Genomic DNA, 18,068 nt, shown 5'->3' with positions numbered 1-18,068 from the left:
TTTAAAGATGATTTTCAGTTTAGATGTGCACAGTGAGTTAAAGGAGCTGATTTCTGTATCACTCTGTGACTCTGACAGTTTCACTATATCAACAACTTGGAATTTATTTAGTTTTCAACTATTAAACCCGTGTTTTGTTGACCTTATCGTTAAAATGTCGACCTGGACGCTGTTGATGCTTATTTCTTCTGAGGTGCCCTGAACGCCCCTCACTCCTCTGACTGGTCAGTGGCTTCCTTCTCGTTCCTGATTGGTTGTACTTAAATAGAGCTTCCGCCTCTTGTGTCAGCGGGGCGTGGTTGTACGTGACCGTACGGATGACGTCATTAGTGGACAGTCCATGCCATGATGGCGGCGGAGCGGGGCGGCGGTCCCGGTTCTTCTCGGCCCACGGCGGATTATTCGGTGCTGGTGGTGGTGGGAGCGCTGCGGCCCGCTGGCCTGCTGGAGGGGCTGCTGCGGCAGATAGACTCAGGTGAGTGGGTTCTGGAGGACAGAAGAATCGAGCCGCCACTGGACCTCACGGCGGGAAGTTGACCCTTCACAATAAAAGTGGAGGTAGGGGAAGTTCGGCTGCTGGGGTTCCGGCGCCCTTGTGCGGGAGTTCTGGTCCTTGTTTGGGTGTTTTGTCGGGTTTGAGTGTGGAGTGAAGAACCAGGGTGTCTGTTTTGGAACTTTTGGGTCTTTGAGTTGCTTTTATACTGACAATAAAACACTTTAATCGGTGGTTTCAGTCAAACTTCACCCGAGTCATTGTTAGCATGTTGGTTAACTTCCGGTCCAGTTCATGGTTCTGCTATAAGACCTTTATTCACGCTGGTTCCGGTTGGGTTCCTTCATTTGATCCCCCAAACCTCTTCGTCTGGATCGTGTGGTTCTGATTTAATCAGACCCATTCCATATGAGATCCGGGTCAGTTCTGCAGGGTCCGGTCCAATGTTTCCATTGTGTTGGTGAACCCCCGTGGACAGTGTAGATGGACAGGTTCGGTTCGGTTACATAACCCGTCTCTGTCCGAACTTTCCGCCGTCAGAGGTTTTACTTTGAAAATCTGTGTCACCGGATGTTGTTTGCACCGGGTTTTCCCGGAGTAAAGTTAAACTGGACTAAAAACAGAACTTTACTCCATTTTTAGTCTGAAACCGGAACACGGCGGCATCGATCACTGATCAATAGAACTCATTGATGACGTCAGAACGCCTGTCAATACATTTTCTGATTGATCAGAAGTTCTGTTTTCTCTGGTTCTGGTCTCAGTGTTCTGTATGTTCTGGACCTGGTTTCCCTGTGTTAGCAGGCTCAGCTTAATTAAACCTGAGGTTTGTTCTGTAAAACTTCAGAACCTGTGGACCGGTCCGGTTCAGGCCCGGCTGGAGTAACCCATATGGCTGGTATCTGCTCACAGACACGGGTTGGGTTCTGGTTGAATGAGAACAGAGGATTTGTGGCAGAACCAGAACCTTTGGGCTTCAGTTTCACAGAATAAAAACCTGGAGTTACAAAGTGTTTGGACCGGTACACGATTCTGTTTGTGGTTCTGACACCGGCGGTTTCAGTGTAACCATGGAAACATGCCTCTGCAGCAGTCAAACACTTCCTCCTGTTGGTTCTGTTTGGACCTGTGTGGTTCTGCAGCTGAAGCTGGCCTCAGAACACGGGCCCACTCTGTTCTGGGTTTTTGGGCCGCATTGGGTGCGATTTACAGATGCAGAAGCGCTGGTTCAGACCATTTTAAGCAACTCGGTCAAACAGGAAGTTGTGTTTCTAAATATCACGACTTCCTGTCAGCGCAGGAAGCTGCAGAGATGTCTCACTCTGACTGATAAAGCAGCCTCCGTGTGTGAGAGATCGCTGTGGCTGGTGTGTTTGGGCTTATCAGCCGTCTCTCTGTACTTGTGAGGAAGCAGCGGTCACACGACACAGCGTGAATAATCGGACCGACGGTTCAGTTTGAGGTTTGATAACATTTGGTGAAACGAGGACGTCCTTCCAGCAGAAACTTTTCTTTTTAGCTGTAAAAATAGCTTTATTGTGATTGTATCGGAACACAACTCAGACTCTGCTGTTCGTGCAGCTGATCTGCATCATGTGACCCGTCCCGCAGCTTTGAGAAAACGCATCAAAACCTGCTGCTTCATGTCCTGCTTTTAAAGATGGAGACAAAGCTTCCCTCAGAGAACAGACTGATGTGAGAGGAAGTGGGTCCTGAGTGGAGCCTGTAGCTCAGACCCTTTACAGCAGAAGCATCATTCAGAGGCTCAACAGCTCACAGGAAGCTGCACTTTTACTGCCTCGGGCTGGACTTTGGGATCTTTCTGCACAATCACAGTTTAAGCTTTTTAAACTTCAGCAGGTTCAGGTTAGCGTGATGTCACAGTTTCTTCTCTACACCTTCAGCTGCTCCTGAGGTCTTCATCAGCTGCTGAAACTCGGTTCTGTAGAACCACAGAGATACTCGGCTCTGAAAGCTGGGTTTTGTGTCAGAGTTGGAGGTCAAAGGTCACCGGTTAAGTGTACCAGCGCAGATGTGTGAAGCGTGACGAGGCGCTTCGGCGCCGTGTGGCTGATCATGTGACCCGTGTGCTGCAGGTGTGCGCTGTTGGCCGGTGAAGCTGGATGTTGGCGTTCTGGATCAGCAGCTGAAGCTCTTCGTCTCCAGACACTCGGCCTTCCTGTCGGAGGACGTTCCAGGTGAGACACGCACCAACATGATGACTCACAGCGAGCGGCGTCCAGACTTCCTGTGGGGGCGTGGCCTCGCCGCCTGGGACGACAGAAAGTGTGGAAACTTCCGGGTCGTGAGATTTCCTTTATTTCCCAGTAAAATAAACGGATGAATGACACAAACTGAAGGTTTAATGTTCAGGCCCTAAGCTGAGGAGGGGGGGGGGGGTTAGTGATGAATCTGCTGCTTGTGTAATTCAGACACATGAAGGCAGTCAGCTGAGACTCTGCTGAGCGCAGACACACACACACACACAGACACACACACACACACACACACAGACACACACACACACACAGACACACACACAGACACACACACACACACAGACACACACACACACACACACACACACACACACAGACACACACACACACACAGACACACACACACACACAGAGACACACACAGACACACACACACACACACACAGACACACAGAGACACACACACACACACAGACACACACACACACACAGAGACACACACACACACACACAGACACACACACACACACACACACACACACAGAGACACACACACACAGACACACACACACACACAGACACTCGGGGTTTCCCCCTCCCTGCCTGGGGGGGGCAGCACCCCCCCACCCAGCAGAGGAGTTATCCACATTATTAACTCAGCTCCACAGAGACGCAGAACCCTCTGACAGCAGGAGAACAGAAGAAGGTAAAGACTTCTGATTATTTATCTGCTCTCAGCCGGTTCTGTCGGCTCGGTTCTGAGTCCAGGAGGGAAAGTCGGGGTCTTTGGTTCTTTTTTCTTTAAACTAGTCGTTTGATTATGTTGTAACATTAGAGCGTGGAAAAGAAGGACGAGGGGTCTTTTAGGTGGAGCTGTGGGTGGAGCTGTGCTCCTGAGCTGAGCTTCAGAGGAACTGCTCTGATGACGCCTCAGATCTGACAGGAAACTCGGTTCTTCTGTTCTTCTTCTTCTTCTTCTTCTGTGTTTGATGTGCTGCTGTCGTGCTTCTGCAGGTCAGCGCACTCTGCAGCACGCTGGAGACGTCCTGGACACTCAGGTGGTTCTGAACCCGGCCCACGCCTTCGTCTGCTCAGAGGTGAGAGTCCAGAGTAAGACTTCTTCTGTGAGTCAGGGTGCCTCCTGAGTCCGGTACCGACCCGGTTCAGACCATTTTCAGAGCTAAGAGCTCCTTACTCTGTGTGTTTGCGCTCAGGTGCGGCGGCTGCTGTGTGACCCGTCCCGACACAAACTTCTGGTTCTGGCCGGTCAGTGTGTTGAGGACAGCGGGGACATCGTGCTGCAGCAGGGCTGCTTCTCCCTCAGAGACTTTATCCGGATCATCGCTGATGAGGAGGTAAGAACCCGATGTTCTGGGTCAATAGAACCGTAACTTTAATCAGAACCCGATGTTCTGGGTCAATGGAACCGTAACTTTAATCGGAACCCGATGTTCTGGGTCAATAGAACCGTAACTTGAATCCTATGTTCTGGGTCAATAGAACCGTAACTTTAATCAGAACCCGATGTTCTGGGTCAATAGAACCGTAACTTTAATCAGAACCCGATGTTCTGGGTCAATGGAACCGTAACTTTAATCGGAACCCGATGTTCTGGGTCAATAGAACCGTAACGTTAATCGGAACCCGATGTTCTGGGTCAATAGAACCGTAACTTTAATCAGAAAAAGATGTTCTGGGTCAATGGAACCGTAACTTTAATCAGAACCCGATGTTCTGGGTCAATAGAACCGTAACTTTAATCAAAACCCGATGTTCTGGGTCAATAGAACCGTAACTTTAATCAGAACCCGATGTTCTGGGTCAATAGAACCGTAACTTTAATCGTAACCCGATGTACCTGGTCAATGGAACCGTAACTTTAATCGGAACCCGATGTTCTGGGTCAATGGAACCGTAACTTTAATCGGAACCCGATGTTCTGGGTCAATAGAACCGTAACTTGAATCCTATGTTCTGGGTCAATAGAACCGTAACTTTAATCAGAACCCGATGTTCTGGGTCAATAGAACCGTAACTTGAATCAGAACCCAATGTTCTGGGTCAATAGAACCGTAACTTGAATCGGAACCCGATGTTCTGGGTCAATAGAACCGTAACTTGAATCGGAACCCGATGTTCTGGGTCAATGGAACCGTAACTTTAATCGGAACCCGATGTTCTGGGTCAATAGAACCGTAACGTTAATCGGAACCCGATGTTCTGGGTCAATGGAACCGTAACTTTAATCGGAACCCGATGTTCTGGGTCAATGGAACCGTAACTTTAATCAGAACCCGATGTTCTGGGTCAATAGAACCGTAACTTTAATCAGAACCCGATGTTCTGGGTCAATAGAACCGTAACTTTAATCGTAACCCGATGTACCTGGTCAATAGAACCGTAACTTTAATCAGAAAAAGATGTTCTGGGTCAATGGAACCGTAAGTTTAATCAGAACCCGATGTTCTGGGTCAATGGAACCGTAACTTTAATCAGAACCCGATGTTCTGGGTCAATAGAACCGTAACTTTAATCAGAAACAGATGTTCTGGGTCAATAGAACCGTAACTTTAATCAGAACCCGATGTTCTGGAACAATAGAACCGTAACTTTAATCAGAACCCCATGTTCTGGGTCAATAGAACCGTAACTTTAATCAGAACCCGATGTTCTGGGTCAATAGAACCGTAACTTTAATCAGAACCCGATGTTGAGGGGCAATAGAACCGTAACTTTAATCAGAACCCGATGTTCTGGGTCAATAGAACCGTAACTTTAATCAGAACCCGATGTTCTGGGTCAATAGAACCGTAACTTTAATCGTAACCCGATGTACCTGGTCAATGGAACCGTAACTTTAATCGGAACCCGATGTTCTGGGTCAATGGAACCGTAACTTTAATCGGAACCCGGTGTTCTGGGTCAATAGAACCGTAACGTTAATAGGAACCCGATGTTCTGGGTCAATAGAACCGTAACTTTAATCAGAAAAAGATGTTCTGGGTCAATGGAACCGTAACTTTAATCAGAACCCGATGTTCTGGGTCAATAGAACCGTAACTTGAATCCTATGTTCTGGGTCAATAGAACCGTAACTTTAATCAGAAACAGATGTTCTGGGTCAATAGAACCGTAACTTTAATCAGAACCCGATGTTCTGGAACAATAGAACCGTAACTTTAATCAGAACCCCATGTTCTGGGTCAATAGAACCGTAACTTTAATCAGAACCCGATGTTGAGGGGGAATAGAACCGTAACTTTAATCAGAACCCGATGTTGAGGGGCAATAGAACCGTAACTTTAATCAGAACCCGATGTTCTGGGTCAATAGAACCGTAACTTTAATCAGAACCCGATGTTCTGGGTCAATAGAACCGTAACTTTAATCGTAACCCGATGTACCTGGTCAATGGAACCGTAACTTTAATATGAACCCGATGTTCTGGGTCAATGGAGCCGTAACTTTAATCGGAACCAGATGTTCTGGGTTAATGGAACCGTAACTTTAATCAGAACCATATGTTCTGAACCAATAGAACCGTAACTTTAATCAGAACCCGACGTTCTGGACCAATAGAACGGTAACTTTAATCAGAACCCCATGTTCTGGACCAATAGAACGGTAACTTTAATCAGAACCCAATGTTCTGGACCAATAGAACGGTAACTTTACTCAGAACTCGATGTTCTGGGTCAATAGAACCGCAACTTTAATCGGAACCCGATGTTCTGGGTCAATAGAACCGTAACTTTAATCGTAACCCGATGTACCTGGTCAATGGAACCGTAACTTTAATCGGAACCCGATGTTCTGGGTCAATGGAACCGTAACTTTAATCAGAACCCGATGTTCTGGGTCAATAGAACCGTAACTTGAATCCTATGTTCTGGGTCAATAGAACCATAACTTTAATCAGAACCCGATGTTCTGGGTCAATAGAACCGTAACTTGAATCAGAACCCGATGTTCTGGGTCAATAGAACCGTAACTTGAATCGGAACCCGATGTTCTGGGTCAATAGAACCGTAACTTGAATCGGAACCCGATGTTCTGGGTCAATGGAACCGTAACTTTAATCGGAACCCGATGTTCTGGGTCAATAGAACCGTAACGTTAATCGGAACCCGATGTTCTGGGTCAATGGAACCGTAACTTTAATCGGAACCCGATGTTCTGGGTCAATGGAACCGTAACTTTAATCAGAACCCGATGTTCTGGGTCAATAGAACCGTAACTTTAATCAGAACCCGATGTTCTGGGTCAATAGAACCGTAACTTTAATCGTAACCCGATGTACCTGGTCAATAGAACCGTAACTTTAATCAGAAAAAGATGTTCTGGGTCAATGGAACCGTAAGTTTAATCAGAACCCGATGTTCTGGGTCAATGGAACCGTAACTTTAATCAGAACCCGATGTTCTGGGTCATTAGAACCGTAACTTTAATCAGAAACAGATGTTCTGGGTCAATAGAACCGTAACTTTAATCAGAACCCGATGTTCTGGAACAATAGAACCGTAACTTTAATCAGAACCCCATGTTCTGGGTCAATAGAACCGTAACTTTAATCAGAACCCGATGTTGAGGGGCAATAGAACCGTAACTTTAATCAGAACCCGATGTTCTGGGTCAATAGAACCGTAACTTTAATCAGAACCCGATGTTCTGGGTCAATAGAACCGTAACTTTAATCGTAACCCGATGTACCTGGTCAATGGAACCGTAACTTTAATCGGAACCCGATGTTCTGGGTCAATGGAACCGTAACTTTAATCGGAACCCGGTGTTCTGGGTCAATAGAACCGTAACGTTAATAGGAACCCGATGTTCTGGGTCAATAGAACCGTAACTTTAATCAGAACCCGATGTTCTGGGTCAATAGAACCGTAACTTGAATCCTATGTTCTGGGTCAATAGAACCGTAACTTTAATCAGAAACAGATGTTCTGGGTCAATAGAACCGTAACTTTAATCAGAACCTGATGTTCTGGAACAATAGAACCGTAACTTTAATCAGAACCCCATGTTCTGGGTCAATAGAACCGTAACTTTAATCAGAACCCGATGTTGAGGGGGAATAGAACCGTAACTTTAATCAGAACCCGATGTTGAGGGGCAATAGAACCGTAACTTTAATCAGAACCCGATGTTCTGGGTCAATAGAACCGTAACTTTAATCAGAACCCGATGTTCTGGGTCAATAGAACCGTAACTTTAATCGTAACCCGATGTACCTGGTCAATGGAACCGTAACTTTAATATGAACCCGATGTTCTGGGTCAATGGAACCGTAACTTTAATCGGAACCAGATGTTCTGGGTTAATGGAACCGTAACTTTAATCAGAACCATATGTTCTGAACCAATAGAACCGTAACTTTAATCAGAACCCGACGTTCTGGGTCAATAGAACCGTAACTTTAATCAGAACCCGATGTTCTGGACCAATAGAACGGTAACTTTAATCAGAACCCCATGTTCTGGACCAATGGAACCGTAACTTGAATCGGAACCCTATGTTCTGGGTCAATAGAACCGTAACATTAATCGGAACCCTATGTTCTGGGTCAATAGAACCGTAACATTAATCGGAACCCTATGTTCTGGGTCAATAGAACCGTAACTTTAATCGGAACCCGATGTTCTGGGTCAATGGAACCGTAACTTTAATCAGAACCCGATGTTCTGGACCAATAGAACCGTAACTTTAATCAGAACCCCATGTTCTGGACCAATAGAACGGTAACTTTAATCAGAACCCCATGTTCTGGACCAATAGAACGGTAACTTTACTCAGAACTCGATGTTCTGGGTCAATAGAACCGTAACTTTAATCGGAACCCGACGTTCTGGACCAATGGAACCGTAACTTTAATCAGAACCCAATGTTCTGGACCAATAGAACGGTAACTTTACTCAGAACTCGATGTTCTGGGTCAATAGAACCGCAACTTTAATCGGAACCCCATGTTCTGTGTCAATAGAACCGTAACTTTAATCAGAACCCCATGTTCTGGGTCAATAGAACCGTAACTTTAATCAGAACCCGATGTTCTGGACCAATAGAACCGTAACTTTAATCAGAACCCCATGTTCTGGACCAATAGAACGGTAACTTTAATCAGAACCCCATGTTCTGGACCAATAGAACGGTAACTTTACTCAGAACTCGATGTTCTGGGTCAATAGAACCGTAACTTTAATCGGAACCCGACGTTCTGGACCAATGGAACCGTAACTTTAATCGGAACCCGACGTTCTGAACCAATGGAACCGTAACTTTAATCAGAACCCGATGTTCTGGGTCAGTGGAACCGTAACTTTAATCGGAACCCGATGTTCTGGGTCAGTGGAACCGTAACTTTAATCGGAACCCGATGTTCTGGGTCAATAGAACCGTAACTTTAATCGGAACCAGACTTTCTGGACCAATAGAACTGTAACTTTAATCAGAACCCGATGTTCTGGACCAATAGAACCGTAACTTTAATCAGGACCTGATGTTCTGGACCAATAGAACCGTAACATTAATCAGAACCCGATGTTCTGGACCAATAGAACCGTAACTTTAATCAGAACCCGATGTTCTGGACCAATAGAACGGTAACTTTAATCAGAACCCCATGTTCTGGACCAATAGAACGGTAACTTTAATCAGAACCCCATGTTCTGGACCAATAGAACGGTAACTTTACTCAGAACTCGATGTTCTGGGTCAATAGAACCGTAACTTTAATCGGAACCCGACGTTCTGGACCAATGGAACCGTAACTTTAATCGGAACCCGACGTTCTGAACCAATGGAACCGTAACTTTAATCAGAACCAGATGTTCTGGACCAGTATAACCGTAACTTTAATCAGAACCCGATGTTCTGGGTCAGTGGAACCGTAACTTTAATCGGAACCCGATGTTCTGGGTCAGTGGAACCGTAACTTTAATCGCAACCAGACTTTCTGGACCAATAGAACTGTAACTTTAATCAGAACCCGACGTTCTGGGTCAATAGAACCGTAACGTTAATCGGAACCCGACGTTCTGGGTCAATGGAACCGTAACGTTAATCGGAACCCGATGTTCTGGGTCAATGGAACCGTAACTTTAATCAGATTCAGATGTTCTTGACCAATAGAACCGTAACTTTAATCAGAACCCGATGTTCTGGACCAATAGAACCGTAACTTTAATCAGAACCAGACGTTCTGGACCAATAGAACCGTAACTTTAATCAGAACCAGATGTTCTGGACCAATAGAACCGTAACTTTAATCAGAACCAGATGTTCTGGTCCAATAGAACCGTAACTTTAATCAGAACCAGATGTTCTGGTCCAATGGAACCGTAACTTTAATCAGAACCAGATGTTCTGGTCCAATGGAACCGTAACTTTAATCAGAACCCGATGTTCTGTGTCAATGGAACCGTAACTTTAATCAGAACCCGATGTTCTTGGTCGATAGAACCGTAACTTTAATCAGAACCAGATGTTCTGGTCCAATAGAACCGTAGCTTTAATCAGAACCCGATGTTCTGTGTCAATGGAACCGTAACTTTAATCAGAACCCGATGTTCTGTGTCAATGGAACCGTAACTTTAATCAGAACCCGATGTTCTGGACCAATAGAACCGTAACATTAATCAGAACCAGATGTTCTGGACCAGTATAACCGTAACTTGAATCAGAACCCTATGTTCTGGGTCAATAGAACCGTAACTTTAATCGGAACCAGGTGTTCTGGGTCAATGGAACCGTAACATTAATCAGAACCCGATGTTCTGGACCAATAGAACCGTAACTTTAATCAGAACCCGATGTTCTGGACCAATAGAACCGTAACTTTAATCAGAACCAGATGTTCTGGACCAGTATAACCGTAACTTGAATCAGAACCCTATGTTCTGGGTCAATAGAACCGTAACTTTAATCGGAACCAGGTGTTCTGGGTCAATGGAACCGTAACATTAATCAGAACCCGATGTTCTGGACCAATAGAACCGTAACTTTAATCAGAACCCGACGTTCTGGACCAATGGAACCGTAACTTTAATCAGGACCTGATGTCTTTGTGTGCAGGTGGGGGAGCTGCTGAGTTCTGCAGACTCGGCGCTGAAGGCCCACCTCACCCTCAGCTGCCCCCCCCACAGCCTCTGGAAGGACTCGGAGCTACAGAAGCATTCCCTGCAGGACTTCATCTCCATCCGGATCAACCCCCCCCTGGTGCTGCCTCAGATGGAGGGTCTGCAGGAGTTCACAGAGTACCTTTCTGAGTCCCTGGAGCCGGAGTCCCCCTTCGACCTCCTGGAGCCCCCCGGCACTGTGGGCTTCCTGAAACTGTCTCGGCCCTGCTGCTACATTTTCCCCGGGGGGAGGGGGGACTCTGCCTTCTTCGCCGTCAACGGTTTTAACATCCTGGTGAACGGCGGCTCTGATGCCCGCTCCTGCTTCTGGAAGCTGGTCCGACACCTGGACAGAATCGATTCGGTGCTGCTGACCCACGCTGGCGTGGACAACCTGCCAGGCCTGAACAGCCTGCTGCTGAGGAAGGTGCATGAGCAGGACGAGGAGGCCGCGGGGGGGCACTCTGAGGAGGACTGGATGAAGAAGCTCATCTCCCCTGAGGTCGGGGTGGTTTTCCTCAACGTTCCCGACAGGCTGAAGTCTGTGCAGCCAGATCCCAGCCAGCTGCGGAGTTGTGACCAGGTCGTGCTGACCCTTCAGCACTTAGAGCAGCTCGCCATCAAACCAGAACCCTTGAGCCGGCCCAGCGGAGCCAACATCGAACCAGTTATCCTGTTTCAGAAGATGGGAGTGGGCCGTCTGGAGCTCTACACCCTGAACCCAGTCAGAGGCAGTAAAGAGCTGGAAGCGTTCATGCGGCTTTGGCCAAACAGCAGCCCGAGTGTGAAGGGCTCAGACCTGCCGTGCCTAGTTTCCATCTGTGCTTTGCTGGTGTGGCACCCCTCCAACCCTCAGGAGAAGATCATCAGAGTGATCTTCCCAGGGTGCACACCACAGACCAAAATCCTGGATGGACTTGAAAAACTCCAACATCTAGATTTCCTCAAACATCCGTCCGTGTGTTTGAAGGACCTTGAAGCACCGAAACCAAAACGTGCAGAGAGTCGAGAAAGCCTTAAGTCCCAGTCCAAGGACCTTAGACCAAGCAGTGCCTTACAGAAAGACAAACCCGGACGAGTCGATGGCAAAAAACAAGAGGCGAAGACCAAGCCAAAGGCGGCTGGTGAGTCCACAGCCAGAGAAAGAAAGGAGGAAAAATTTAAGGACATAGAGGTTAAATCCAAGCCAGCAAAACCTGCAGAAAAGATAATTCCAAAGAAAGATGTTTCAAAGGAGGACAAGAAGGAAGTGAAGAAGAAGGATGAGAAGGCCTCTGCTGGGAGGAGAGAAGACACTGGAGAGAAGAAGAAGGAAACCGCAAGTACAAAACCAAAGAAGGAGCAGAAACCTGAAGCCAAAAGAGACGGTAAGAAGGATGGAAAAATGGAGGAGAAGAAACCTGCAAAGCAGGCTGTGAAAGAAGTCAAGAAAGTGGGCGGAGCCTTGAGTGTGGCGTCGACGGCAAGCACAGAACCAAGAAAACCTTTAGGTAAAAGTGGGACAGTCAAAAAGGACGGGACTCTTCCAAAGAAAGACACTCTGAGCAAAGGGACTAAAGGTAAGACTGGTCCAAAGGAGCAGCAGAACCACAAGGGGGCGGACCGGTCCAAGGTATCAACACCTGAGGACATGACGGCTGAATTTGAAAGACTCCGCCTGCAAGATGAGAATGGAAACAGCAGTCCAAAGTCCAAAAGTACCGAGGGAAAATCTGATGAAACGCAGGCCAACAAGAACCAGGTCTCAGCAGTAGAGAGTCCAGAGAAGTTCCGCTCTGTGGGAGCAGACCCAGACCGGGTTGTCACCACCTCGTCTATGACCAAAACACCCAGAGGTGACCTCAACGTTAACTTCGACCTGACTGCGACTACATTCCAGCCACCAGACAGAACCAGCTCAGAGGAGAAGCCTCTGGAGCTGGTCTCCCCTGCAGATTCTGCTCCCAACAGCGCCGGACACACCCCGTTCCAGCCGTCCCCCGAGGAGGACGTTCAGGGCTTTGTTGGGGACAGCAGCCTCGAGGCCCGAGGGTCCAGCCTCGGCTTCGAAGATTACAACCAAGGAGGCTCCTGCCGGACCTCGGACCTGAGCTCTCTGAGGGAAGGTCTGGAAAACTCCACATCTTCTCAGGATAAACAGTCCAGTCTGCTCAGCCCAGTCAGAGACATGATGGTGGAATCCTCCGCGACCATGACGTCCCTGCCGGCCGAGGTGGGCTCGCCTCACTCCACAGAGGTTGATGATTCGCTGTCAATTTCCTCCGAGCCAGTCCTGCCTGCGGCGCAGCCCAGAGGCTGCTCCAATGGACACATCAGCGGCCCGGACTGCAGCAGCAAGGCGTCCCATAACGGAAGCTGTGGGAATGGACTGGAGGACCACGTCCACGGGATGCCGGAGATTATCTTGGACGTCCAGCATGACGTTGACCTGTGCCTGGTCTCCCCCTGTGAGTTCCAGCATCCCAGAACTCCAGAGAGCCACCAGCAGCAGGTGAGCCTTGGTACTGGCCCGTCTCTGGACCTGTCGAACAACAACCACCACTCCCAGGATCAGAGCAGCGACAGCCCCTCAACTTACAGCCAGGAGACTCCGCCCACATCGGTCAGCGACTCCCTCCCAACCGCCACGGACTCGGATATCCCCCCTGGGACCGAGGACTGTCCTTCCATCACCGCAGACATAGAGTCTGATGAGGACTCCAGCAGCCTTTTCTTCCACGATCAGCCCGGTCAGCACTTCAGCCACAGGATGGGACAGTCCCCCCCCCACGACCCGCCCCCAGCCCCGGTCAAAGACCTCCCTCCTCTGCCCCCCCAGCCCGGAGCCTGTATGATCGACCCAGAGGCCGATAAGAGCCTGAAGACCTCAGCTGCCCGAAAGAAGCCGCTCCAGAGGACCACGTCAGGAAGTAGCTCCGCCCACAGCGGAAAGTCGAAGGCCGGCAGCTCCACTGGGACCCTGAGGGTGACCTCCAGCCTCGACACCAAACCTTCAGCTCGGAGTTCTGTCACTGGATCCAGAACTGGAGCTCCAAGACCACCGTCCTCAGGTAGGCTGAGTCCAGAAAACGCAGAAATGCAGGGAACGCCTGTGGGTCCGGAAAACACGTGGTCAATACTGACCATCGTGGGTCTTAGTTCCGACTTTAGGGACCATTAAGAAACCCAGAAGAGTTCTGATAAACAGTCAGTAGTGATGCGGTTAAGAGCCTTAAAACTTCAGTTTCTTCCAAAAGTGACAGGAAGCCAATGCAGAGGCTTTAAAACGGCTGTTATTTGTTCACTTTCTGGACTGGGTCAGAACCAGCTGAGTTCTGGTGGAGGGATGCATTCTGGGAGAAATGAAAGCGTGTGATAGGGTCTCTGCATCGGCCTGCCGCACACACCTGGGCGGAGCCTCATCCAAAGCAAACGGGTTTAACGTGTTCTTCTGACATTCAGGTTCCAGGGCTGCTGGTTCTGATGGGTCTGTGATGTACGTGGACCTGGCCTACCTGCCCTCTGGCTCCGCCTCCTCCACCGTGGACCTGGACCTGTTCAGGCGGCTGCGCTCTTCGTACTACATCATCAGCGGAGACGACGCTGGGAAGGAGGCGGCGATGAGGAGCATCCTGGATGCTCTGCTGGAGGGGAAGAGCAGCTGGCCGGAGGTCCAGGTGAGTCCAGGTGAGCTTCAGCGGTCCTGACCTTCCTGTAGCTGCTCTCTGATCTGTCCGTTTCCTGTTTGCCCTCAGGTGACACTAATCCCAACCTTCGATTCGCTGTCGATGCACGAGTGGTACCAGGAGACGCACGAGCGGCAGAAGGAGCTGTCAGTCACCGTGCTGGGCAGCAACAGCACTGTCGCCATGCAGGAGGAGACCTTCCCTGCCTGCAAGGTGGAGTTCTGAGCTGAGGCCCCGCCCCCCTCGGCTCAGGGGGCTGCTGTCGTTTAGCGAGCTCCTTTAGAAACTACACTTTCCCCAGCTGGATCAACAGCTTCAGCTCACCTGAGCATCGCGTCAGCATGGACCAAAAGTCAAACACCTGCACAGACATTGATCAGAAGTATTGATCGATTGATGGCAACGTCACATGATCAGGTGTTAGCATCAGTTAGCCTGACAGCTAACACTCACCTGGTTAGGTTTTGGTCAGATTTCCCTCCAAATTCACCCGATAAAATGAAAATACGACTTTTATCAAACATTGAAAGTCTTCTTTTCTTTTTTATTCCCTCAGATGCTTTTTATTTTAATTCCATGTCTGTAACGTGTGTTTTTGTTCATATCTAAGTGACCTTTGGCGGTTGATCACGGTTATAGACCAGAATGTGAAAGAGGATGCTCCTTAGTATCACCTCCAGCAGAGAAAGTAAACATTTAATGACTTTATGTTCATGAAAAGTTTATGAGGAAACTTGTCTTTAATCGAATCCCCCGTCCTGAGCAACCTCCATCAGAACCAGAACCAGGAAGAAACCTCCATCAGAACCAGAACCAGGAAGGGTCCATCTGCCTGGACCAGCTGGGGCTGAGAGGACAGGAAAGAGGGGACAACAAGCAGCGTAACACCAGGCCAGAGACACCTGCTGAGAGAGAGAAACACAAGTTAATGACAGCAATGATGTCATCTGGAGGGAGGAGAGGTGCATCATGGGAGGTCAGAACAACAGAGGCTGTCCTCCACCGATCGGGTGATCATTGATAAGTAGAACAGGTTCTCTGAGTGAATTAATCAATAAGATGAGAAAGCGACGGCTGCTGATTTAATCCAACTCTGAGTTCTGGTCCAAAGAGTCTTTTTGTTTATCAACTAGTTGATAATAAATTAAATTATGAAACATTTTAGGATTAAACATCACCAACTTTAAGATGGAGCTTCCGTGATCAATCCTGGGTCCAGTCTAAAGTTTGGACCCAGATGATGGTTCTGTGGTCAGTTTTATGTCAGAAAAACAACACAAAGATTAGTGAGAATTCTGGTTCTGAAAGCTGTTCTGGTTCTTCTGCACCCTGCTGAGTCTCCGGACCTTCGGCTCTGCTGCTGCTGCAGAACAAACGGAGGGCTGAGCGCCACAGGTTCTGTCATCGGGAGATAAAACGCTGAGTCGTAATATTTCTGCTTTTATGGCGGCTGTTTTTCTACAGACATAAAAGTGTTTCAGAGCAGGGACTGATCTCACCAAGAGATGAATGAGTAGAAGCTTCCAAAGGTTCTGTTTGGTGGATTCGACAGAAGGTTGAGATCCAGCAGGCGGTTCCTTCACAGACCGGGACCAAACCGCTTTAAACGGACCTCAGATCAGCTCTGACCCTGCATGGCATCATGGGAGTTGTAGTCTGTCAGCGCTTACAATCAGTCGATCGATAAATATCAGATCAGTTCATCTTTCACCTACTTTTGTTTTCAAAGTGACGAAACTCGACTGAAACAAACACATTTCAACTTTTTCACTAATTTATTGACCGCAGCTTTTCTTCCAAAGTGTCTTTTTAAATCAGAGTGACGTCTGGTACGAGCCGCCATCAGAACCGCCACCGGTTCTGAACTGAAGACTTGATCAGCAGCTGTTCGAGCTTCAGATAAACAACATTTCCTGCATGAGCTGACACTTTTCTGATTGAAACCTTTTCAGTGTTTTGTCCTGAATCGCAGATTTGAACCAGAATCTTTCGTTTGGTTCTGGTTGGACCTCCTGAATGTGTTGGTGGTTCTGAAATGTTTTCCTGTTTCTGTCCCCACAGCAGCTTTTGTCCCGAAACACTAATCTTCTTCTCTAAAATAAACAGCTGTTTAACAGAGTCTGCTGTCAATTTTATTTCCTTTTATGAGACAAAGTTGTGACAAAGTGGGCCGAGCCTCAGGGGAACTGGACTGATGAGGCCCACAGCGTCTGGTGACTTGGTCGGGGTGGGGGGGGGGGGTCGTTGGGTCCGACAGGCAGCAGCTCTGCTGGAAGGACTTCAGCTGGGAACTCTGGTAGTTTTTACCATGAGTAACCATGGTAACATGAAGGTTGTTAACCTGTTGGAGCAACCTGTTCCAAAGCCAAGTAATCCCTGCAATAAGACCTCAAAACCAGATGAGCTGAATAGGAGACGTCTGGGATGCAGAGCAGGAACTAAATGGAGGAAAAGGAGGAAGTTAAAATCAGAGCTGGTTAACAACAGATGGTGGAATCCTGGACCTGGCTGCAGGAACAACTCTAACAGCTCTCTGCTCAGCTTTAAGACTATCCGGGCAGACAGAGACTGCAGACAGAGCGCTAACAGTAAAGGAGGAGGATCACAAATCTGGTTAACAACAGATGGTGGAATCCTGGACCTGGCTGCAGGAACAGCTCTAACAGCTCTCTGCTCAGCTTTAAGACTATCCGGGCAGACAGAGACTGCAGACAGAGCGCTAACAGTAAAGGAGGAGGATCACAGAGCTGGTTAACAACAGATGGTGGAATCCTGGACCTGGCTGCAGGAACAACTCTAACAGCTCTCTGCTCAGCTTTAAGACTATCGGGGCAGACAGAGACTGCAGACAGAGCGCTAACAGTAAAGGAGGAGGATCACAGAGCTGGTTAACAACAGATGGTGGAATCCTGGACCTGGCTGCAGGAACAACTCTAACAGCTCTCTGCTCAGCTTTAAGACTATCCGGGCAGACAGAGACTGCAGACAGAGCGCTAACAGTAAAGGAGGAGGATCACAGAGCTGGTTAACAACAGATGGTGGAGTCCTGGACCTGGCTGCAGGAACAACTCTAACAGCTCTCTGCTCAGCTTTAAGACTATCCGGGCAGACAGAGACTGCAGACAGAGCGCTAACAGTAAAGGAGGAGGATCACAGAGCTGGTTAACAACAGATGGTGGAATCCTGGACCTGGCAGCAGGAACAACTCTAACAGCTCTCTGCTCAGCTTTAAGACTATCGGGGCAGACAGAGACTGCAGACAGAGCGCTAACAGTAAAGGAGGAGGATCACAGAGCTGGTTAACAACAGATGGTGGAATCCTGGACCTGGCTGCAGGAACAACTCTAACAGCTCTCTGCTCAGCTTTAAGACTATCCGGGCAGACAGAGACTGCAGACAGAGCGCTAACAGTAAAGGAGGAGGATCACAGAGCTGGTTAACAACAGATGGTGGAATCCTGGACCTGGCTGCAGGAACAGCTCTAACAGCTCTCTGCTCAGCTTTAAGACTATCCGGGCAGACAGAGACTGCAGACAGAGCGCTAACAGTAAAGGAGGAGGATCACAGAGCT

The 18,068-nt window shown here is 48.3% G+C and overlaps 1 protein-coding gene across 1 annotated transcript; it reads left to right on the top strand.

Moving 5' to 3' along the window:
• The first annotated feature begins 307 nt into the window (after positions 1-307).
• Positions 308-16,608, top strand: map1sa (microtubule-associated protein 1Sa). The gene is made up of 7 exons (XM_072388809.1): positions 308-475; positions 2,590-2,691; positions 3,727-3,809; positions 3,927-4,067; positions 10,789-13,882; positions 14,274-14,488; positions 14,567-16,608. The coding sequence occupies exons 1-7, from the start codon at positions 346-348 to the stop codon at positions 14,720-14,722; spliced, it is 3,921 nt and encodes a 1,306-aa protein (XP_072244910.1). The 5' UTR covers positions 308-345; the 3' UTR covers positions 14,723-16,608.
• The last annotated feature ends 1,460 nt before the right edge of the window (positions 16,609-18,068 follow it).

This window comes from Leuresthes tenuis, unplaced genomic scaffold (genome assembly GCF_036924035.1).
Source record: "Leuresthes tenuis unplaced genomic scaffold, fLeuTen1.0.hap1 SCAF_7, whole genome shotgun sequence".
NCBI classification, from domain to species: Eukaryota; Metazoa; Chordata; class Actinopteri; order Atheriniformes; family Atherinopsidae; genus Leuresthes; species Leuresthes tenuis.
The sequence above is the reverse complement of the archived record's forward strand: the minus strand, read 5'-3'. Positions and strand labels throughout refer to the sequence as shown.